This window comes from Medicago sativa, chromosome 8 (assembly GCF_051527215.1).
Source record: "Medicago sativa cultivar Bolivia chromosome 8, Bolivia_mono, whole genome shotgun sequence".
NCBI lineage: Eukaryota > Viridiplantae > Streptophyta > Magnoliopsida > Fabales > Fabaceae > Medicago > Medicago sativa.
Genome location: NC_140756.1, coordinates 41,311,144 through 41,329,823, shown reverse-complemented (window position 1 = coordinate 41,329,823; position 18,680 = coordinate 41,311,144). Strand labels below are relative to the sequence as shown.

Genomic DNA, 18,680 nt, shown 5'->3' with positions numbered 1-18,680 from the left:
TATTTAGCATTTCAACACAAGCTAAAAATTCATCAGATAGATGTGAAGTGTGCCTTTTTGGATGGATTCCTCGAAGAATAAGGGTACATCAAGCAACCATTGGGATGCAATGTGAAAGAGAGAAAAAGGACATGGCGGCTCTCAAGTATTTTTTTTTCTTTTGGGGGGGGGGGGGGGGGTGGGGTTGGATAATAAACTTGATATGGTTCATTGGACTAATAAAGTGTTAGGCCAAATTAGGTAATAAGTAGTGTAGTCCAAAGAAAGTTCTAAAGAGGTGTAGAACTAAATTGATAGTGTAGAGAAATAACATTAAATCTAACTAGTTGAGAGAAGTGTGCAAAACTCTCTTTTGAAGTGTATAGAACATTATCATAAAATGTATCTAGAACTCTCTCTCTCTCTTAGAGAGGGGAAGAAATGAAAGTATCCTCGCATGCAATAGAGATTGTTCGTCTCTAAACTATTATACCCTCCTCAATTTCTTATAAAGTTTTCACTAAAACCTTCACCTTTTCCAACATTATTTTCAACCAGTAATCAAGTTGGATCAAAGATTAAGACCTTTATGTACTCCGTCATGTGAAACTTGGGTGACCCAAGTCAGAGCGTCAAATAACCCTTCTTGAAAGAATATCAAGTTTTCATAATTTTACAAAATAGAGAAATTTGGTCATTAGATTCTCATACTTCTTTACAACTTATGGCTATGCATGTTGTTTTGCGCGTTGTGGTCCTAACTCACTTGAGAGATTAGTCTTTACCGTTGTGCGCGGCGGATACCTATTTTACAAACATAAAATCATGGCTATTATGAGGTGGGCTTTTAAAAATGTTGGGGTAAGCACAAATTTAATTTTTACATGATAAATTATGTCCGAAACCTTTAAGATACTGTAATATTATAGCATATATTTTTGCTTCATCAAGAGAAATTCAAAAGGAAACCCTAAAGGTTAGCTGAGTGGTGAAGGCTTGGGACTTGGGAGTGTACTTTTTTTTAGGTCTCATGTTCGAACCCTCCAAATGCCAACAATTCTTGTGTTGGTCTAGTCCATACAGAACTTTGTTTTGACTTCAATTAGGCCCTGTGATAGTGGACGGTGCGTGTGGTCTCCCATCCTTGGTCCAAATATCGATTTTCATAAATTAAAGAGAGAGAGAGAGAGAGAGAGAGAGAGAGAGAGAGAGAGAGAGAGAGAGAGAGAGAGAGAGAGAGAGAGAGAGAGAGAGAGAGAGAGAGAGATTGAAAAGTCTTAATAACCATGTGATTAAAGAGTTGAAGGTGAAGTTCATAGGGGAAGTAGACTTGAGAATTTGATACAAAGGAAAAATCCTTATTATTCATATTGAATGATTTGATGAAAAGATGAGTAATGAATGAGTACAAGGTTTGCTCTATATATAGAGTTTGTAAGGAACTAACAAACTAACTACCTACTAACAAACTCTTAAATAACTAACTCAATATTAACTTCTATATTCTAATATAAAGGTTTGTTGAGAATAATATAAATCATTGAGAAAGCTGTTCATACTAAACTTGTATTTCGTTATCAATCTTTTGATCATATTCAATACTTAAATGCAAGCCAGCTGGAGATTCAAAACTGAAAAATCAATATAATCTTGATAAGAAAAACACACGAGAAATGCCTTTTAATCATACAATTTAGCAGCAAATACATGTAAATGTGCTATGCATTTGTAAGCCTGATGGAGAACTAAACTTCTATTCTTGCTTATCTTCTTGATATGCTGTAAATATGCAGTTTATACACTATATATCTATCACCTTCTTAAAACAACTTCAAATTTAGCGTGCTCTGAACACCATGTGAAATTCAAGGAGTTTTACTGCTTGAAGAAAAATCATCTTCACTTAGAAGAGATATGGAGGAGTGAACCCATGGCACATTTGCTGATCCTTGTCTTTGCTCTATGCTTTCATGTGAGAATGTAGAAGAATCAAGAGGTTGGCTTTCTTGTGACTGCAATCTGGAGGTTTTAAATCTTGCGTGTTGGCCGCTCTCACCGCGGTTGATTACTGGCGCTTGGATTGGAGTTTTTCCTTCAAGCATGCTTACTACCAATGACATGGATGGTCTAGGACCAGGAGATGTGTTGGTGCATAACAATGCCAAGTTCAGCATTCTCATGGCTTCCTTTTTCGAGTACCTTGAACCAAGACTTGGATCCACCAACTCCAGGAGGTTTCCTTGATCTTGGAGATCATAGGCCTTCAACGACACATGCACAAATTAAGAGAGTAGAAAATTAACCAAACCAGAAAGAGAATAAGTTTGGCGACGATCTCCATAGTATGTATAAAGACACATATTTCTAGAATTTGTGACAAAATATTATAGTAATGAAGGTCTCAATTCATTTTGAAAATAGAGAGAATCTATAATCTCTGTCCATACAAATCAAAAAGGAAGTTCATACATACCCAATCCAGAAGATATACAAACTCCTCCATTGGCTGGAAATTTGTGTTGCTTTTTCCGCTAACAATCTCTAAAGCTACAACTCCAAAGCTATATACATCTGCTTTATCAGTCAAGTATCCCCGCATGGCATATTCTGGAGCCATGTAGCCACTATTAAGAAGCAGTGAAACATGAGTGGTTACAAAAGATGCTGTATAACTTTAAGCGATAATGAACAAAGTCTTGGCGGTTAATGCTAATAACAAAACATCAACTAATTTTGAACGAAGACTTGGGCTCAAGCTAAATAGTTGTGGCAAGTACTAACATTGTTCCAGCTATTCGTGTACTGATATGGGTATTCCCTTCTTCATTAAGCTTAGCTAAACCAAAGTCAGAGATCTTGGCATTAAGATCCTTGTCAAGTAATACATTAGTTGCCTTAATATCCCTGTGTACTATTTTCAATGTCGATTCCTCATGAAGATAAGCTAACCCCTTTGCTATACCAAGACAGATCTTCATTCTTGTAGGCCAGTCCAAGTCCAGCTTCTGTCCTTCATGTCCTATTTGAAATAAGGGGGGAACGAAATAGATTTTTCAGTTATATCATGATTTTTAAAAAGAAACACGCTGACACTCACACACACAACAACAACTCAACAAGGTAATATTGTTAACAAGGCATTCACCAAAAAGTGCACGGCCAAGACAATTGTTCTCCATGTATTCATATATCAGCAGCAACTGCTTTCCTTCAATACAACAGCCATAGAGCTTAACAAGATTTGGATGCTGCAAAGCAGATATCATTCCGATTTCGTTAACAAATTCGCGATTCCCTTGGTTTGATTTCGAGGAGAGCTGCTTAACAGCAATGACATCACCATCTGACAACACACCCTGCATTAATTAAGACATTAGACTAACAGCTTTATATACAAGTTAGTAAAATTTTAAATCATAGTTAAAACTATTAGACTATATGAAGTGCTGTTTTATCACAGTTAGACTAATCAAATGAACTATAGTAAGACATTACTTGCTAAACAAGTTACCTATGGTTTTTGTCACCAAAGGTTCGACCATTAACAAAATTCTGTATGGAGAGCTGCTTAACAGCAATGACATCACCATTTGACAACACATCCATGCATTAATTTGCATGGATGTGGAAAAAAAGGGCGGATAATAGAGGTATAAAGTTCTTGCATGTGTTATTAGCAGAAGACTTTTCTTAAAATAGATAGAAGTTATGCGGGATAAGTGGTATGTTCTATCCGTAATTACCTTGTATACTGGCCCAAATCCCCCTTCACCAATCTTATTCGAAGGATCAAAGTTATTAGTTGCTGCTTTAATTTGTCTTAAGCTGAAATAACCTGTTTTCAGATCAAAAAGCTCTACAACATGGAAGATTTACAAGTAAGTCACCATTCAGATTTTTAAAAATTGGTAAGTAAGAGAATAAGGAGAGGCAATTTAAAAAGGAAAATATAGCGAATCCTACAACTTTATAGGAGAAAAAAGTTTTGTTGCCTTAATATTGATTCCAAATCAGCATTTTCTTTTAAATTTGTCCTCATTCTGTATCCATACAGTAATTTTATGCCTCCAAAGAATATGGATGCATAAAAAACATGTTTATACCATATATATATATATATATATATATATATATATATATATATATATATATATATATATTGTAAATTAAACTCATGTTCTGTTGAACTAGAATCTTACCTTGGTCTCTTGTATCTTTTTCACCAAGGATACCCATTTTCCAAAGGGTAACCAATATAAGCATGAGCAGCACACATGATGCAGCCACAATTCCAACGATAACTCCAGCAGACAGCCCTTCTGAGTGATTTTTAAAGTCTACAACAAAGTTGCGATGCTTATAGAATATGACATAGCATGATAGTTGAATTAAAAATGATAAAAAAAAAAAAAAAACTTACTAGGTGTTACTGTGATAGCAGATATAAGAGGTCCATAAACACCTCTGTCAGGAATGGCAGTGGTTCCTTTCCCTGCTCAGTATAAGTGAATTTCCAAGGTGGTGTCATTCACTTCGACATTAAATTCCTTAACCATGCCCTTTCCAACTCCACCAGCTTCTTCCATAATGTTAAAATCTTTCAAATATTTAAAACCCTGTGAAGATGTAGCATTTTAAGTTCATAACTTCAATTTAGGACACCTGCTTTCTTCAAATCGAAGTAATGTAAAGAGATATTTTGTTTAAGTACTCACTCACTTGAATTGAAACATCAAATATGCGCTTTCCAAGACTTTGAAAAGTCTGGTCATCAGAAAACATTATCTCAGCAAAATGGAGTTTCACTTTATAATTTCCCTTCTGCATACAGAGGCCATAGTATTTAAGTGACAGAGGGGCAAGCCGCGCGGTTTCATAGTATTCTGGGCCATTAATATTCAAAGGTAATGTATTTAATGCAGTATAATCTGCTTGGACATTTCCCATATACACTCCTGTACTGCTATAAGCCCATTGCCCTTCATTTCTAAGAACAAAATTTGAAATTCCATCTCTCTGCAGATCACCGAAATAGTTATTTCCATCATAATCCCCTTGAGGTCCTCCGCAATTTATGAACAATGAATTATCTGAAAAGACAGGGAAAAATCTAATCAAAATTCAGTACAAAAAAACTATCATCATACATTTTCATTTGATTAACTTTAACTTGTTCTATTTTATGGATTATGGGTCATGTACAATCAATTTACTAAATATGCGCAACACTCACACAGGGGTTTTCTTGCACAAGGAAGGTTCCTCTTCAAACAAAACGTTCTACAAGATGAATGCAGTTAGTTTCAATGGATTATCGAATTCAATGGTGACAAGCCACGTGAAAAATAAGCAAAAAACTTACGAAGGTGAAGTGACCGCTGAAGACGAATGGCTCGAAGCCAAGTTCCTTTTTAGAAACAGGAAGTTATTAGCAAAAACTAGCTTTGACACCAATGAAATGTGTATATATTGCTAAACAAAGAGAACCTTACAGATTCAACTGCTGGCAGCTAGTTGCAGAAGACTTTGTAAAATTGTTGTCAGATAAATCTCTGAAAGAGACCATATAGTTAGACTAAAATCCTAGTGACAGGTTTAAATTATGCAATCGGAGAAAGCATGGTAAATGAAAAATGCTAACATGTTAATTTTGAAGTTCAGTATCCAGTCTTGAATCGGTCCATTCAAAGAATTATCAGTCAGAAACCTGCATCCATACAAAAAAGTTAAATCAATAAAGAAAAAGCAGCATATTTTCCAGATAGCCTTTGGTCAATAAGTCGAATGTTCACTTACATGTAATCTAGCCTTTTCAATCCTTGAATTGAATTTGGGATTGAACCAGTCAACATATTGAAGCTTAGATCTCTGCATGAAAGTAGATTTACTATAATGTTAGTTAATAGTCTTATGAATCATTACACATACCATATACTTCAATTTGACTCACAAAGTAATTAAGTCTGTCATTTCACCAATGTAATCAGGAATAGGACCTGTGATTAAGCAATTTCTCAACTCCCTGAATCACAGAAGTGTAACATTACATTAACGAAACGAAATGAATCATATAGTTCTTCAAAAAATATCTGAAAATGACTCAACTCACAGTAGTTGCAAGTTTTTCAAACCCTTCAGATTAGGAAATGTCATGGTTGGTCCATTCAAATCACTTATTCTCCTGATACAGAGAAAAAATTTCATCCGTGAGAAGGAAATGTTCCACTTTTGAAAGATTTTATTCCACAACAATTGTACAATATATGCATATTAAATACAAAAATTTAGGAATCTTCAGAAGAGTTTACTTTCGATACATTGTCTGTATAAGAAGTTTTCGCTGTCCACAAATCACGACCATATGTGTGACTTTAAATTTGTTACGATTAAAATCAAATATTTTAATGATCAACCCCCACCATGGTTTGACCTGGTGTTGTAGGTTTTTGACCTTAGAATATGATCCTCTCATGGTCTCAGGTTCGATTCCTCCAAATGCAAACAATTCCCGTGTTCGTTCAGTCCATAGATTTTACTCTGACTTCAATTGGGTCCACCTCTAGTGGACGGTAGTAGGATTGATCCGCATGACTAGGCTTCCATTTTTTTTTTGTTTTAATGTTTTGACGATTACGATTGATTGACAATTTGAAAAGTCTTTACATTAACGGTATGCATGAATTAAATCATATTTTGAAAAGGTGCAAAGCACTCACAACTCAGTCAAAAGTTCCAACTCAGATATGGTGGGAGGAATTGGACCATCCATAGATGTACCCTGCATATTCCTATAAAAATCATAAAATTTCTGTCAGAAACTAGAAAAGATGTCAAGCATGATATAAATTTTTTTCCCCCCTCCAACAAGAAAAAATTCACTGATATATTTAAGTGTATACTAACAATCTCTCAAGTTTGGTCCAGTTCCCAATAAAACTAGGTATCTGTCCAGATAAATTGCTTCCATCTATCCTACTGCAGAAAATGCAAACACTGATTTCAGAATTCAATAGAGACATATATACAAATGTATAAAAAGCATTTGTATCAGTCGATATCACTCACAAATCAGTGAGATTGTTTAGTTTGCTAAATGAATCTGGTATTATCCCAGTAAAGTTATTCGAAGAAAGGAGCCTGCAAATTCATTTAAAATATTAAAATTGGTCCTTTATAACAAAATGATAATGAGTAGAAGAAAGAAACAGTCTTACAGTCTCTTCAAATTGATCAAATTTCCAAGACTAGGAGGAAGCGGTCCTCCTAGTTGATTACTTTCTAAGACCCTATGAACATGCAAAACAACATTGTCAGTTAAGTATTAAACCTTCCATATATAACATTTTTTAACATAACATCGAAATTAATCTTCTCCAACACTTACAGTTCCTCCAAGCTAGCCATATCACCAATTTCTGTGGGAATTGGACCGCTTAATCGGTTTCCCAAAAGCGACCTGAATCACAATAAAAGTAATGGAAGCCACTTAGGCAAAGTTAGAAATGCTTCTTACTCTCAAAGAAAGTTTCCAAGTTAAGAAATTTTTAATATAAAACAATTCAGCTGGTTAACCATTAACAAAAATGAATTGCATGACTCATGCATAAAAAATTACACAATACTTAGAGAAAAAAGGTAATGCTGACTTACAAAACAACTAGCGAAATGCTAGCAAAACTCGTCGGAATTGTGCCATTGAGATAGTTGCGAGTGAGATCACTGCAAACAGAATATAAGCTTCAATCACTCTTTTGCAGATTTTATTTCATTTTATGAAGTTAATCATTTTTTAAGTATCCCTTAAAAAAAATTACTTATGGAATATTGCTATCACAATTTTTTTGTTCACACTCGATTTAGCAATAGAAACTAAAGAGTGCCACTTATGAAATTACTTATGAAAGTTCATTCGGATTGTAACATAAAAAGACAGAAAATTTTATGAACGCACAAAAGCGAAGACGGAGGAAACAGAATATACAACCACTTACAGTACTTTCAACTGAGTAAGATTTCCAAATTCACTAGGCATAACTCCAGCTATATTTTGACCTTTTAGCATGCTGTCATAGCCAAACTTGTATTAATGTCCCATAAAAACTAATCAATAAAATTACAAATATAAGCTTTAGATGAATTCAGTTAACTAGAGACAATGTTAAATGTTAAGAAACTTTGAGCTATAAGTATAAGTAATGGTTTTAATTGATTTTTTTTTTCTGTCGTATCCCTCTGGTTTCCGACAAAAAGGGTCTTGGTAATTTAGAGTTCTTCCAAGTCCCGAGAGACAAGTAAAGTATGAGTAAACATTGTTTTTGTCAAGGATCAAACTAACGTACTCGCAGATCCCGAACGATCCGACCTTAACTTAAAACTCATTACCCACTTGAACACATAATTGAAACAGTTAAAAATATAGAAAGAAAAGAAAGAACGTAACGTACATGCTAGTAATATGGCAAATGGTGTTATTTTGGAAAGTGCAATCGCATGTGACTGTCCTCACTATGTCATCATCTACAATATTGTCATTATTAAAGCCTCCATCGTCAATGCAGGAACGTTCTGTGACTTTCCAATTCACGTTCTTTAGTTTATCCGATATTGCTTGTAGAGATTTCACTGCAACACACAAATATCAATTGCTCTAGTTATACCACTACATGCATTTTAAGTCTTGCTAATAAATGTCCTAAAGACATTGTTTAAGGAGAATATTGATATCCCCCGAGACAGAAAAAGGTAGAATAACACTCCACTCCAATTTCCAGAAACACAAAGCAAACAATTAAGCCGGCTCAAGCACCAACTTTATCAACACTCAAAATACCATCTAAAAAGAGACACATTCCAACATCTCTACATTTCTTAAAATAAATAGTAATATCTATTACTATAGTTTTGATGTATAAATACACAATTAATGTCACATATTCTAAAAATATGTGCATTTATATCATACATTTACTATAGTAATGGACACTGCTATTTATTTTAGTGTCACTTTTTATGCTATCGACCAAATTATTTATTTTTTTATTTTTAAAGATATGCTATGGACCAAATGTTTCAACAAAATTTAGCCGATTAAAAATTATATGACACAGCATAATCATAAAATATAAGGGATCGTACAAGTATAACTTTTTTACTCTAGCAACAACTATTTTTGTAACAGTCGATACATGGTTATTGAATTCTAATTTTAACTTTACACTCCATTTCTATTCTCTCTAATCTATTCTGTCCATTTCTTTATGTTGCTATCCTTGTATTTACTTTCGGTCGGTCAAAGTCATTGGTGGTGGGCAAGATAAAAGAAGATAGAGATAAAAAAACGTGATGAATGTACCCAAAAAAAAAAATGTGATGAAAAGGAGAGGAAAATAGATAGAGTAAAAAGGTGTGGTCCATAATATTTTTCGTTGAAATTTAATTTTAATATTATTGTAAATATAAACACATTTGGGTTGGCATAGTGGTATTGGCTTGGGACCTGGGAGTGTGCTCCTCCTCGAGGTCTCAGGTTCGATTAATTAAGGGCTTTTCTATTATGGAGTCAATTTAGGTGGGCTAATTTAGCTTCTTCAAAAAAAAATAAAATTAAGGGCTTTTCTATTATGGAAAAAAATTTGAATACTATAAGAAATAAAAAAAAATAGTAAGTTTATCTTAGAATTTTTTTAGTAACTTTATCTTAGAACTTGTACACTTTTATATTAAATATACAATTTTATAATAAATAATAGTTGTTTTTGATAAAAATTATCATTTTTTCCTTAATTTTTTTAATCATTTTTAGATAGCTTAACCAATACAATAATGCACAGGCTAACAAATCTTTTCATTAAAAAAAACAACTTTTCATAAATATCATTTCATACTTGATACTAAGCACTCGTTTAGTTATCTCCTTCTGTGATAGTAAGATCCAATTTTGCTATTGAAATTTTGAATGTAAAATTCAATTTTGCTAATGAAATTAATATTGAAATTGTCATATGATTAGAAATGTTTGTTGATTAATTCTTTTTTAAGAAAAAGTTATGTATTGATGATTTATCTTGAGATTAATCCGGTTTTATCATGGTATTGTCTTGTTTTTATTGGATGCAAACTTTATTAGGTTTAACTAAATTTAAGATCGGATTTAAATTTAGAGTAGTGATATATATACAACCATTTATGATAATTTTGATAACAATTTTCATTTTCTCTCTTCTCATTGGATCAAAACAATAGAGAGAAAGAAAAAGAGAGAATAAGAATATAATGTGATGTCGTGCAGATAAGACCTCAAAGTAGCTTCAACCGGGTAACGTTTAGCATGGGAATGGATTCTTTTTTCCCATGATGGGAAAGTGTGCTTTAGAACCATAGATATAATAGTATTTTATTTGGATGGCTTGGATCAATTACCTGGTACTTGCTGTTACTTTTTGTAGAGTATAGCCATACAAAAACGTGGACCCCACTAAATGATTAAATAACATTTTTTCATTTGCTTGGTATATTGGTTTTTTTTTATTAAATCATGGGCCTTTGCAGATTTTTTTCGACTTTGTTGTTTCTAAGTGTTTCATCTGATTTTAATCCTACCATGTTAATTTGAATTAGAAAAGGAATAAGCAATTAATCAGCTGTTAAAATTAGATAAAAATGATAACTAATATCAATAAAATAAATTTATGTGGACTATTTTGTGTGTCATAAAATAAATTTATTTGGACCATTTTTCGTGACGTAAAATGATTTTTTTTTGACAAATGTAAAATGCATTTATGTTGACCATTTTGTGTGACATAAAATAAATTTATGTGCACTATTTTGTGACATAAAATTATTTGTGACATAAAATTAATTGATGTGGACTATTTTGTGTGATATAAAATAATTGTGTGCAGTGTTTATTTTATTTTTTTAAAAAAATATGTACTATTTTTAAATAGCATGCTTATCGTTTTTTAAAATTTTTTTGCAGTAAATATTTTCTTTTGGGAATTCGATCAACAAGAAAATATAATATTCCTTAAAAAAATATAAAATTAGTTAAGAGAAATTAATTGTGAATAAAACATTTAATTTTGTACATGGTTTCTTACTCTATGTGAAAAGAAAATTCTTCACTTTATTTTGTTACTGTATTTACTAAAAAAAGAATGATTTTTTTTTTGTGAATAAATCATCAGTAAAAGAGATACTGATACACATAAAAACCCAGTAGCAAATCATCAGTAAAAGAGATACTGATACACATAAAAACCCAGTAGCAAGTAAAAAAAATCAACCAAAACATCTACAGTAAATAATGATATAACTGAAAATTAAAAAAATAAATTATTTTTTGACTGGTTTGCGGCGGTGATCATCTTCATCGGGAGAGCTAGGGTCGTCGTCATCATCTTCAACATCAGATACAGTCGGCGACGGAGGAGAAGGATACGTACAACATCTTTAGCCCATTCAATCATTTTCCGAATCTGAACCTCTTCATCCTCTTCCTCTTCACTTTCATACCCAAATTCAGTTTCGATGCAGAGACAGTATAGCCGGCAGGATTCGATTTGGTTTTGAGAGCATCGAAACTAACGTTGATATCCAACCGTTGTTGAGGTTTGGATTTGTTTTGAGTGCTTGAAATCCACTTTCCAGATAGAGATCGAGATCGAATTCGGGATCGGGATTAGGGTTAGGATTGGGATTGGGATTGGGAATGGTTGATGAAGAAGGTGAAGGACGAGATAGGTGGGAATTAAGCGAGAGGTTTAAGAGGATTTCGTCTTGTGCCGGGAGCGTAGGATTTGTTCAGCTTCATCTTCTGGTTGTTTCTTCTGCGTTCTGTTTCCTCTCACTAGAGTTTTGGAAAGAAACAAATGATGTGAGTGAGAACAAAGTAAATGGGGGGTGCCACTGGAAGAAACAAAAAACATTAAAAATCAATTTTCAGTTTTTTTCTTCTCTCTCCCCAGCCGGTTTGCAACTGTCACCTGTCCTGGAAAAGGGAAACTTTCCCATCATGGGAAAATTCTTCACTTTCCCATGCTAAACGTTACCTTCAAACCTGGTAACAGGTTTGAAGTGTCCATTTTCAAGTTGTTTTTGTCAATAAATACAAATGAATCTACTTTTTCAATTTGCCACCTAAGCGTACCATCTTAATTTCAACGGAGATGATGATAATACAAACGGTTAAATCCCATAAAGAATTCACGGCAGATTTGACATTGCCATGCACTCTCCAGTTTGACTTGTACGCGTTAATTAATTAATAAAGAAAATTCTCCCAATTAGCCATCATTTATGAAACATTATTTTCAACTTTCAATAATTATACACTACTGTATCTTGTTAATGATTCAATTCAATCTTGATTAAGTAACTAAATGGTCCCATTTTCTACAAAATTATCATAATATCACATCACTTGCCCATGCCTCGATTTGACTAATTATTTTTATATATACTAAATAATAAACACACAGGGCTGGTCCAAAGTGAAATGAGTAAATAACTAAATAAGTGTAGAAGTTATGCTTGGAGACCATCTCACATGGGATGACGACAATAATAAGCTTATCATAAGTCATCATATTACTTGGTTACCAACTTGATATTTTTCATCACAAGCATACTTCAAAGTGACAATAATGAGAAGTCCCAAAGTAAAATAATTTCAGAAAATAAAAACACAGCCAGGGTCCGGTTCACCTTCTTTTTATTAGAGCTCTAGTGGTTAAAACTAAGTTGACCATGGTGAGGAAGTTTGTCACTTTCCCATGCTAAATGCCCGATTCCCCTTGTGTGACACTGCGGCGAAAATGTCATATGACATTGACCAACCACAATATAACACATGGTTTTTTGGTTTTCTTTTCTCTCTTTGACAATACTTTTTTATTTTATTTTAATATAAGATTGTCACAACATGTCACATTATGGTATGGAAATGTAATGTGAAATTCCCGCTACACTTGTGACACTAGTATTATATTACAAGTGTGGATAAAAGTTCTCCTTTCTTAATTCTTTTTTAAAAACAAAGTTCTGTTTAGTATCATAAATGGAAACGAGGGAATACTTAACAACTTAAAGCAAAAACTCAAATGTACAGAAAGAAAATAGTAAAAAAACAAGTTAGCAAAAAAGTATTGGAAATCTCGTAAAAAAATAAAAAATATTGAAAGTTCATAAACTAAATTGTAGAAATAGAAACAGAGCCAACCAACAGTAACAACACCCTTAACTATTGTAAATCCAAAGAAAGCAAGAGACAATGATGCAAAACATATATTGTATAAGATTATCAATATTATTTCAATGTTAGATTTCTTAATTTCTATGGTTTATAGGGTATAGAAGTGGAAACGGTTAGAAGGGTGGTTAAATTAAATGCTCAAAGGCGGTTTCCTTTTGAAAGTGTTAACAATGAATTAAACAAAGCATTGATCATCATAATAAAAAAAGAAAGCGTGAAATTAAGTGTACCTTCATCTTGTGGTATGAGTTGAGCGTTGGATCCAAACTCTTGAAGAAAGCAATTCAAAGCCAGAAATGAACACAAGATAATATAATTCACCAATTTGGAACTTGACATCGTAGACCATATATTTGGCTTTGAGACACAACACAGTACCGAAACGAAGAAAACAAGATTTGGTGTGCTAAAGTAGGATACTAGGATTAATTGTGTTATTGGTTGGATACTAGGATTAATTGTGTTATTGGTTGTATTTTGTTAATGGAAAAAAGAGTGAAGCTTTTTATTTATAATATAAAAAGGGGAGTTTGAGTGATAAAAATAATAAAACTTTAATTAATGAAAGGAAAGTGGTCTGGATGAAGAAAGGAAAATAATTGTACGACATGTGGAAACAATAAAACGAGAATATGAAAGACATATATACCCGTAAGTTGATCTTTGTGTTTCAAAGAGCTACTGTATATCCGCGCCTAGATACTCGTTGATAAAAGTTTTTATCATATTTTTTTGGGTTAAATATGTTTTTGGTCCCTATAAATATACCAACTTTTCGTTTTAGTCCCTCTAAAATTTTCCTTCAACTTTTAGTCCCTATAAAATTTTCAATCACTACTTTTGGTCCCTATTTTAAAGTTAATTTTTGTATTTTTTAATGAAATTATGCAGAAATGTGAAGAATATTGTAAAAATCTTTCCCAAAAAAAATTAGAATTTTTTAACAAAACATAAATTTAATATGAATTTTTAACCATAAAAAATATAAAAATTCATATTAAATTCATGTTTTGTTAAAAAATTCTAAATTTTTTTGGGAGAGATTCTTATAATATTATGAATTTTTCTGCAAAATTTTTTTCAAAAATATGAATTCTACATATGATTTTACTTTAAAATAGGGACCAAAAGTAGTGATTCAAAATTTTATAGGGACTAAAAGTTGAAGGAAAATTTTAGAGGGACTAAAACGAAAAGTTGGTATATTTATAGGGACCAAAAACATATTTAACCCTATTTTTTTTGAAGGTAAAAGTTTTTATCATATCAAAATTTTAATAATTACACTTAAAATATTTACGTGAAAACATTTTTGAGTCATTCTTGACCTAGAATCACTTTTATGCATATTTTGTAGAGGGGGGCTTGAAATTTTTTTTTTTCCGACCCTGTTTGCCAAAAAAATTCCAAAGTTGACCCCCTATTGAAAAAAAATACAGAAATGACCCACTTTCAATTTTTGGGGTTTTTTTTTTTGTCGTTTTCTTCAGTCCCGCCGTTTCAATTGGCGGGAATGAGCCGTCATCCTGACAAACGTCGCGTCGTGACAGGCCAGGCTGCTGCAGGGTTTTTTTTTATTATTTTTTTTGGTACCGCCATTTGAAATGGCGGGAATGAATATATTATTTTTTTTTCGTTTTTTTATTTTTTTGGCCATTGTTTGTTTAATAAAAACAGAAAATAATAATAATAAAAATTATTTTTTGGCAAGAAATAATAATAATAATAAATAAAAACATAAATAATAATAATAATAAATAAAAACATATTAATTTATTTGAACACATAATACATAACGTTATTAACTATCGGTTATTTATACTTGGACAATTTCTCCTAATATGACCGGTATGCCGACACAACCCACACTGTCTCGGTGTCGGAGTCTTCTCTACCACCTCCTCGTCCATTTCAGTCCTTATGCGGGTACTATTGGGTCGACCTTTCTTCTATTACTCCTTCCGTCCCGGAATATCTGACCCATTTTCTAAAAAAAAGTGTTCCAAAATAACTAAGTCATTTCAATTTTCAATACAACTTTCATCATTCCCAATACAATATAACTCTAATTAATACTACTTTCATCATTCCCGATACAATATATTTCATTTTCCCCTTTATTTATATATTTTTCTTAATCTGTGTGAAAAACCAAACTGGCTTTGATAAAACGGGACGGAGGGAGTATAAAGTAGCAACAGATTGGAGAAGATGTTTATTGTAATTAAATTGAATTATACTGTTTTAAAGAGTTATTCTTAAGAATATAAATAATTATTTTGGTTAAAATATATTTAAAATTAAAAAGATTTTATAGGTACGTAGTTAGATTTTAAAAAAATTCGATAATAATAAAATTATTTACAGTTTAGTCCCTATACAATTTTGTTCAATTATTGTACCGATTTTAAAAAAAATATAAAAAATGAGTGTTTATAATCCCTCCTTTCGCATGTCTGGTTCAACTCATGTGTACTGCATGCGAAGACTAAAGAAAGGTCGACCCAATAGTACCCGCATAAGGACTGAAATGGACGAGGAGGTGGTAGAGAAGACTCCGACACCGAGACAGTGTGGGTTGTGTCGGCATACCGGTCATATTAGGAGAAATTGTCCAAGTATAAATAACCGATAGTTAATAACGTTATGTATTATGTGTTCAAATAAATTAATATGTTTTTATTTATTATTATTATTATTTATGTTTTTATTTATTATTATTATTATTTCTTGCCAAAAAATAATTTTTATTATTATTATTTTCTGTTTTTATTAAACAAACAATGGCCAAAAAAATAAAATAACGAAAAAAAAAATAATATATTCATTCCCGCCATTTCAAATGGCGGTACCAAAAAAAAAATAATAAAAAAAAACCTGCAGCAGCCTGGCCAGTCACGACGCGACGTTTGTCAGGATGACGGCTCATTCCCGCCAATTGAAACGGCGGGACTGAAGAAAACGACAAAAAAAAAACCCCCAAAATTGAAAGTGGGTCATTTCTGTATTTTTTTTCAATAGGGGGTCAACTTTGGAATTTTTTTGGCAAACAGGGTCGGAAAAAAAAAAATTCGTCTATGGTGTAGTCAAGAAAATGACTTTTTTGAAAAAGTCATTTTGTATAGCATAGTTCTTGATGTCATGTTAGCTAGTGTCTTTGTGATGGACCACTGTAAGACTAAATTTTACTTTATTATAAATAAGTCCTTGTATAAAATATATTACTTTTGATTTATTAACTTATTTAATTTAAAATAAAATCATTTTTTGTTATTCATCTGTTCATTTTGTTCGTTATTTCTTCTTCATCCGCAAATTATTCATTTTTCTTCATCTTCATCCCAAAATCGAAAACATATTCATCACTGACAAAAATCATTCAAAACCCAATCAAAATCGAAACGCAAAATTGTAGATTTGTAATCAACAGGATGCAAGGCTGCACCCACACATCACACAATTTTGGCACGACATCAATTTTAAAATAATCGCTTATATGAGAAACACATACAAACCAACCCTCTGTAGTTACACAATATCACGACAAAATTAGGAACAATTAATCTGTCATTGTATTGTCCATATGCTCGTACTGTGTTTTATAAGTGTTTCCACAAGCTCAACAAAGTCTGGAATCGGTATGATAAGCGAACCCTAAAGAAGATGAAGATGAACAAGTTTTTCAGATTTAGTTTTAATTTTACAATTTAATTTTGATGTTTTGATGCATAAGTTTTACTAAGGAATTTTGGAGAGAAAGGGAGGAAGAAATCTGAAATTTTGATGAAGCTATCGAGGAATTTGTGTGATGGGGAAGATGGAATGAATTGGTCGTATCCAATTTTTTTTTTTTTTTTTTTTGGTGTACTTGTATCCAATTTAGATGCATAAGTTTTAAGAATAAAAAAAAATAACAAAAATGTTTAATTTTAATTTAATCGATGACACAATTGCAATAAATAAAAAAAATAGTGGTACACCGTATGAGTAAATGTACAATACACAATATAATTTGATGTGACATGCATTAAATACACAAAGGCATTCTGATTGGTCATTCTAACGACTTCACCAAAAAAGTCATTCTAAGAACTTCACCATAGAATTTTCCTTTGTTAGAATTAGCGTTCTTATCAAAGTCTGAAACAGAGTTATAAAACGAAATCAGATTAAACACACACACACAGAGAGAGAGAGAGAGAGAGAGAGAGAGAGAGAGAGAGAGAGAGAGTCGATACAAGCAATTATTCTAGTTCCCCTCACAAATTGAGGTTAGTTTAATCCCCTTGCACTTCTAAGGGATTCTTCGCTATAATCTCACAATATTATAATTTGCTCAAACACACAAGTAAGAGACTTACATTGTTCAAACACACAAGTAAAAGACTTCTACAATAAGAGTTTAACAAATAAATAAGTTTGTGTTTGAGATATGATAAATGGACACAATAATAGACACGTTTTAGATACTACCGTATATGCTCTTTTTCTTTTTCTTTTTTCTTTTCCTTTTTTCTTTCTCTTTCTTCCCTTTCTTTCTTTCTCTCTCACATGACTTCACTCTATCACCGCCGTCGATGACAACCCTTCTCTCTATTACCGTCGGCAACCAACCACCCGACACTGGCGTCATCTCTGTCGTTCTTGCTCCGGTTCTCTCTCTTTCTTCCCTTTCCTTCTTTCTCTCCCACATGACTTCACTCTATCACCGCCGCCGATGACAACCCTTCTCTCTATCACCGCCGGCAACCAACCACCCGACACCGGCGTCATCTCTGTCGTTATTTCTCTGGTGCTTGTTTCATGAGTTCTCTCTCTCTCTCCAACTCGTCGGTAAGATCTCTCTCGTCGCCTGTGAGATTCCTTTCCCTCTCTCTGCAACTCGGCTCTCTTTATCTCTTTGCAACTCCTCTTTGACGACCAAATGCCAACATCGACGTCGTCTCCACCATCACTTGAGGTTTTCCGGTGACCTGTGTTGTTTTCCAGCGACCGTCGTCTTCAAGGAGAGAAGTGAGAAATGGGACGTGAAAAGGCGTGATGTTGTTGTTAGTGGTACAGGGAGGAACAACAACTGAGATGTGAAAAGCCAATCTTGCCCCTGTACTTTAATGAAAATATCAAAATTGCCACTCGTGTTATACTCGTGTTTCAGTATGGTGTCTTTTATGTGTTTGTTTTTTTGTGTCCACTTATCATTTCTCATTGTGTTTACACTTGATATACAATCAGAGGTGTAAGAAAGCTAAAGTGCAAGTGACTTCATAATACTTAAGAAATTCTAAGATTGAAAGTGTGTAATAATTTTTCTAAGCGTTTGTGCGCTATATAATTTGACAGAGTAAGAGCACTTGTAAAACGATAGAAGTCTTGTTATTTTTCTTCAACTGCTTAGATCATTATATAGGGGAGAATGAGAGAGTCGTTGTTGAAGAAGTGACATCAT

At 32.8% G+C, this 18,680-nt stretch overlaps 1 protein-coding gene and 1 pseudogene across 2 annotated transcripts; both read right to left on the bottom strand.

Moving 5' to 3' along the window:
• Positions 1 to 1,496: 1,496 nt before the first annotated feature.
• LOC146899158 (putative LRR receptor-like serine/threonine-protein kinase At1g53430) lies at positions 1,497 to 13,700 on the bottom strand. 2 transcript variants are annotated; one of them, XM_085732462.1, is made up of 24 exons: positions 13,465 to 13,700; positions 8,424 to 8,601; positions 7,971 to 8,042; positions 7,630 to 7,698; positions 7,364 to 7,435; positions 7,194 to 7,265; positions 7,045 to 7,116; positions 6,883 to 6,954; positions 6,696 to 6,767; positions 6,089 to 6,160; positions 5,930 to 6,001; positions 5,776 to 5,847; positions 5,621 to 5,686; positions 5,472 to 5,531; positions 5,342 to 5,386; positions 5,213 to 5,259; positions 4,699 to 5,069; positions 4,400 to 4,595; positions 4,179 to 4,316; positions 3,723 to 3,835; positions 3,125 to 3,335; positions 2,761 to 2,998; positions 2,453 to 2,603; positions 1,497 to 2,240 (listed from the first exon to the last, which is right to left on the bottom strand). In XM_085732462.1, exons 19-24 carry the CDS (start codon positions 4,240 to 4,242, stop codon positions 1,845 to 1,847), a joined length of 1,173 nt encoding a protein of 390 aa, XP_085588588.1. In that variant the 5' UTR covers positions 4,243 to 4,316; positions 4,400 to 4,595; positions 4,699 to 5,069; positions 5,213 to 5,259; positions 5,342 to 5,386; positions 5,472 to 5,531; positions 5,621 to 5,686; positions 5,776 to 5,847; positions 5,930 to 6,001; positions 6,089 to 6,160; positions 6,696 to 6,767; positions 6,883 to 6,954; positions 7,045 to 7,116; positions 7,194 to 7,265; positions 7,364 to 7,435; positions 7,630 to 7,698; positions 7,971 to 8,042; positions 8,424 to 8,601; positions 13,465 to 13,700; the 3' UTR covers positions 1,497 to 1,844. The 2 variants fall into 2 exon arrangements, with proteins under 2 accessions (XP_085588588.1, XP_085588589.1); XM_085732463.1 differs by lacking the exons at positions 1,497 to 2,240; positions 2,453 to 2,603; positions 2,761 to 2,998; positions 3,125 to 3,335; positions 3,723 to 3,835.
• Positions 11,165 to 12,040, bottom strand: LOC146899159 (uncharacterized; annotated as a pseudogene).
• Positions 13,701 to 18,680: the final 4,980 nt, after the last annotated feature.

Excerpts from the sequence above, each read along its gene's own strand:
- LOC146899158 (XM_085732463.1), bottom strand. The coding sequence starts at position 13,573 with ATGTCAAGTTCCAAATTGGTGAATTATATTATCTTGTGTTCATTTCTG. Across the intron at positions 7,699-7,970 it reads CTTACTCAGTTGAAAGTACT|TGATCTCACTCGCAACTATC; the intron begins GTAAGTGGTTGT and ends TTCTGTTTGCAG. Across the intron at positions 6,768-6,882 it reads TGGACCAAACTTGAGAGATT|GAATATGCAGGGTACATCTA; the intron begins GTTAGTATACAC and ends TGATTTTTATAG.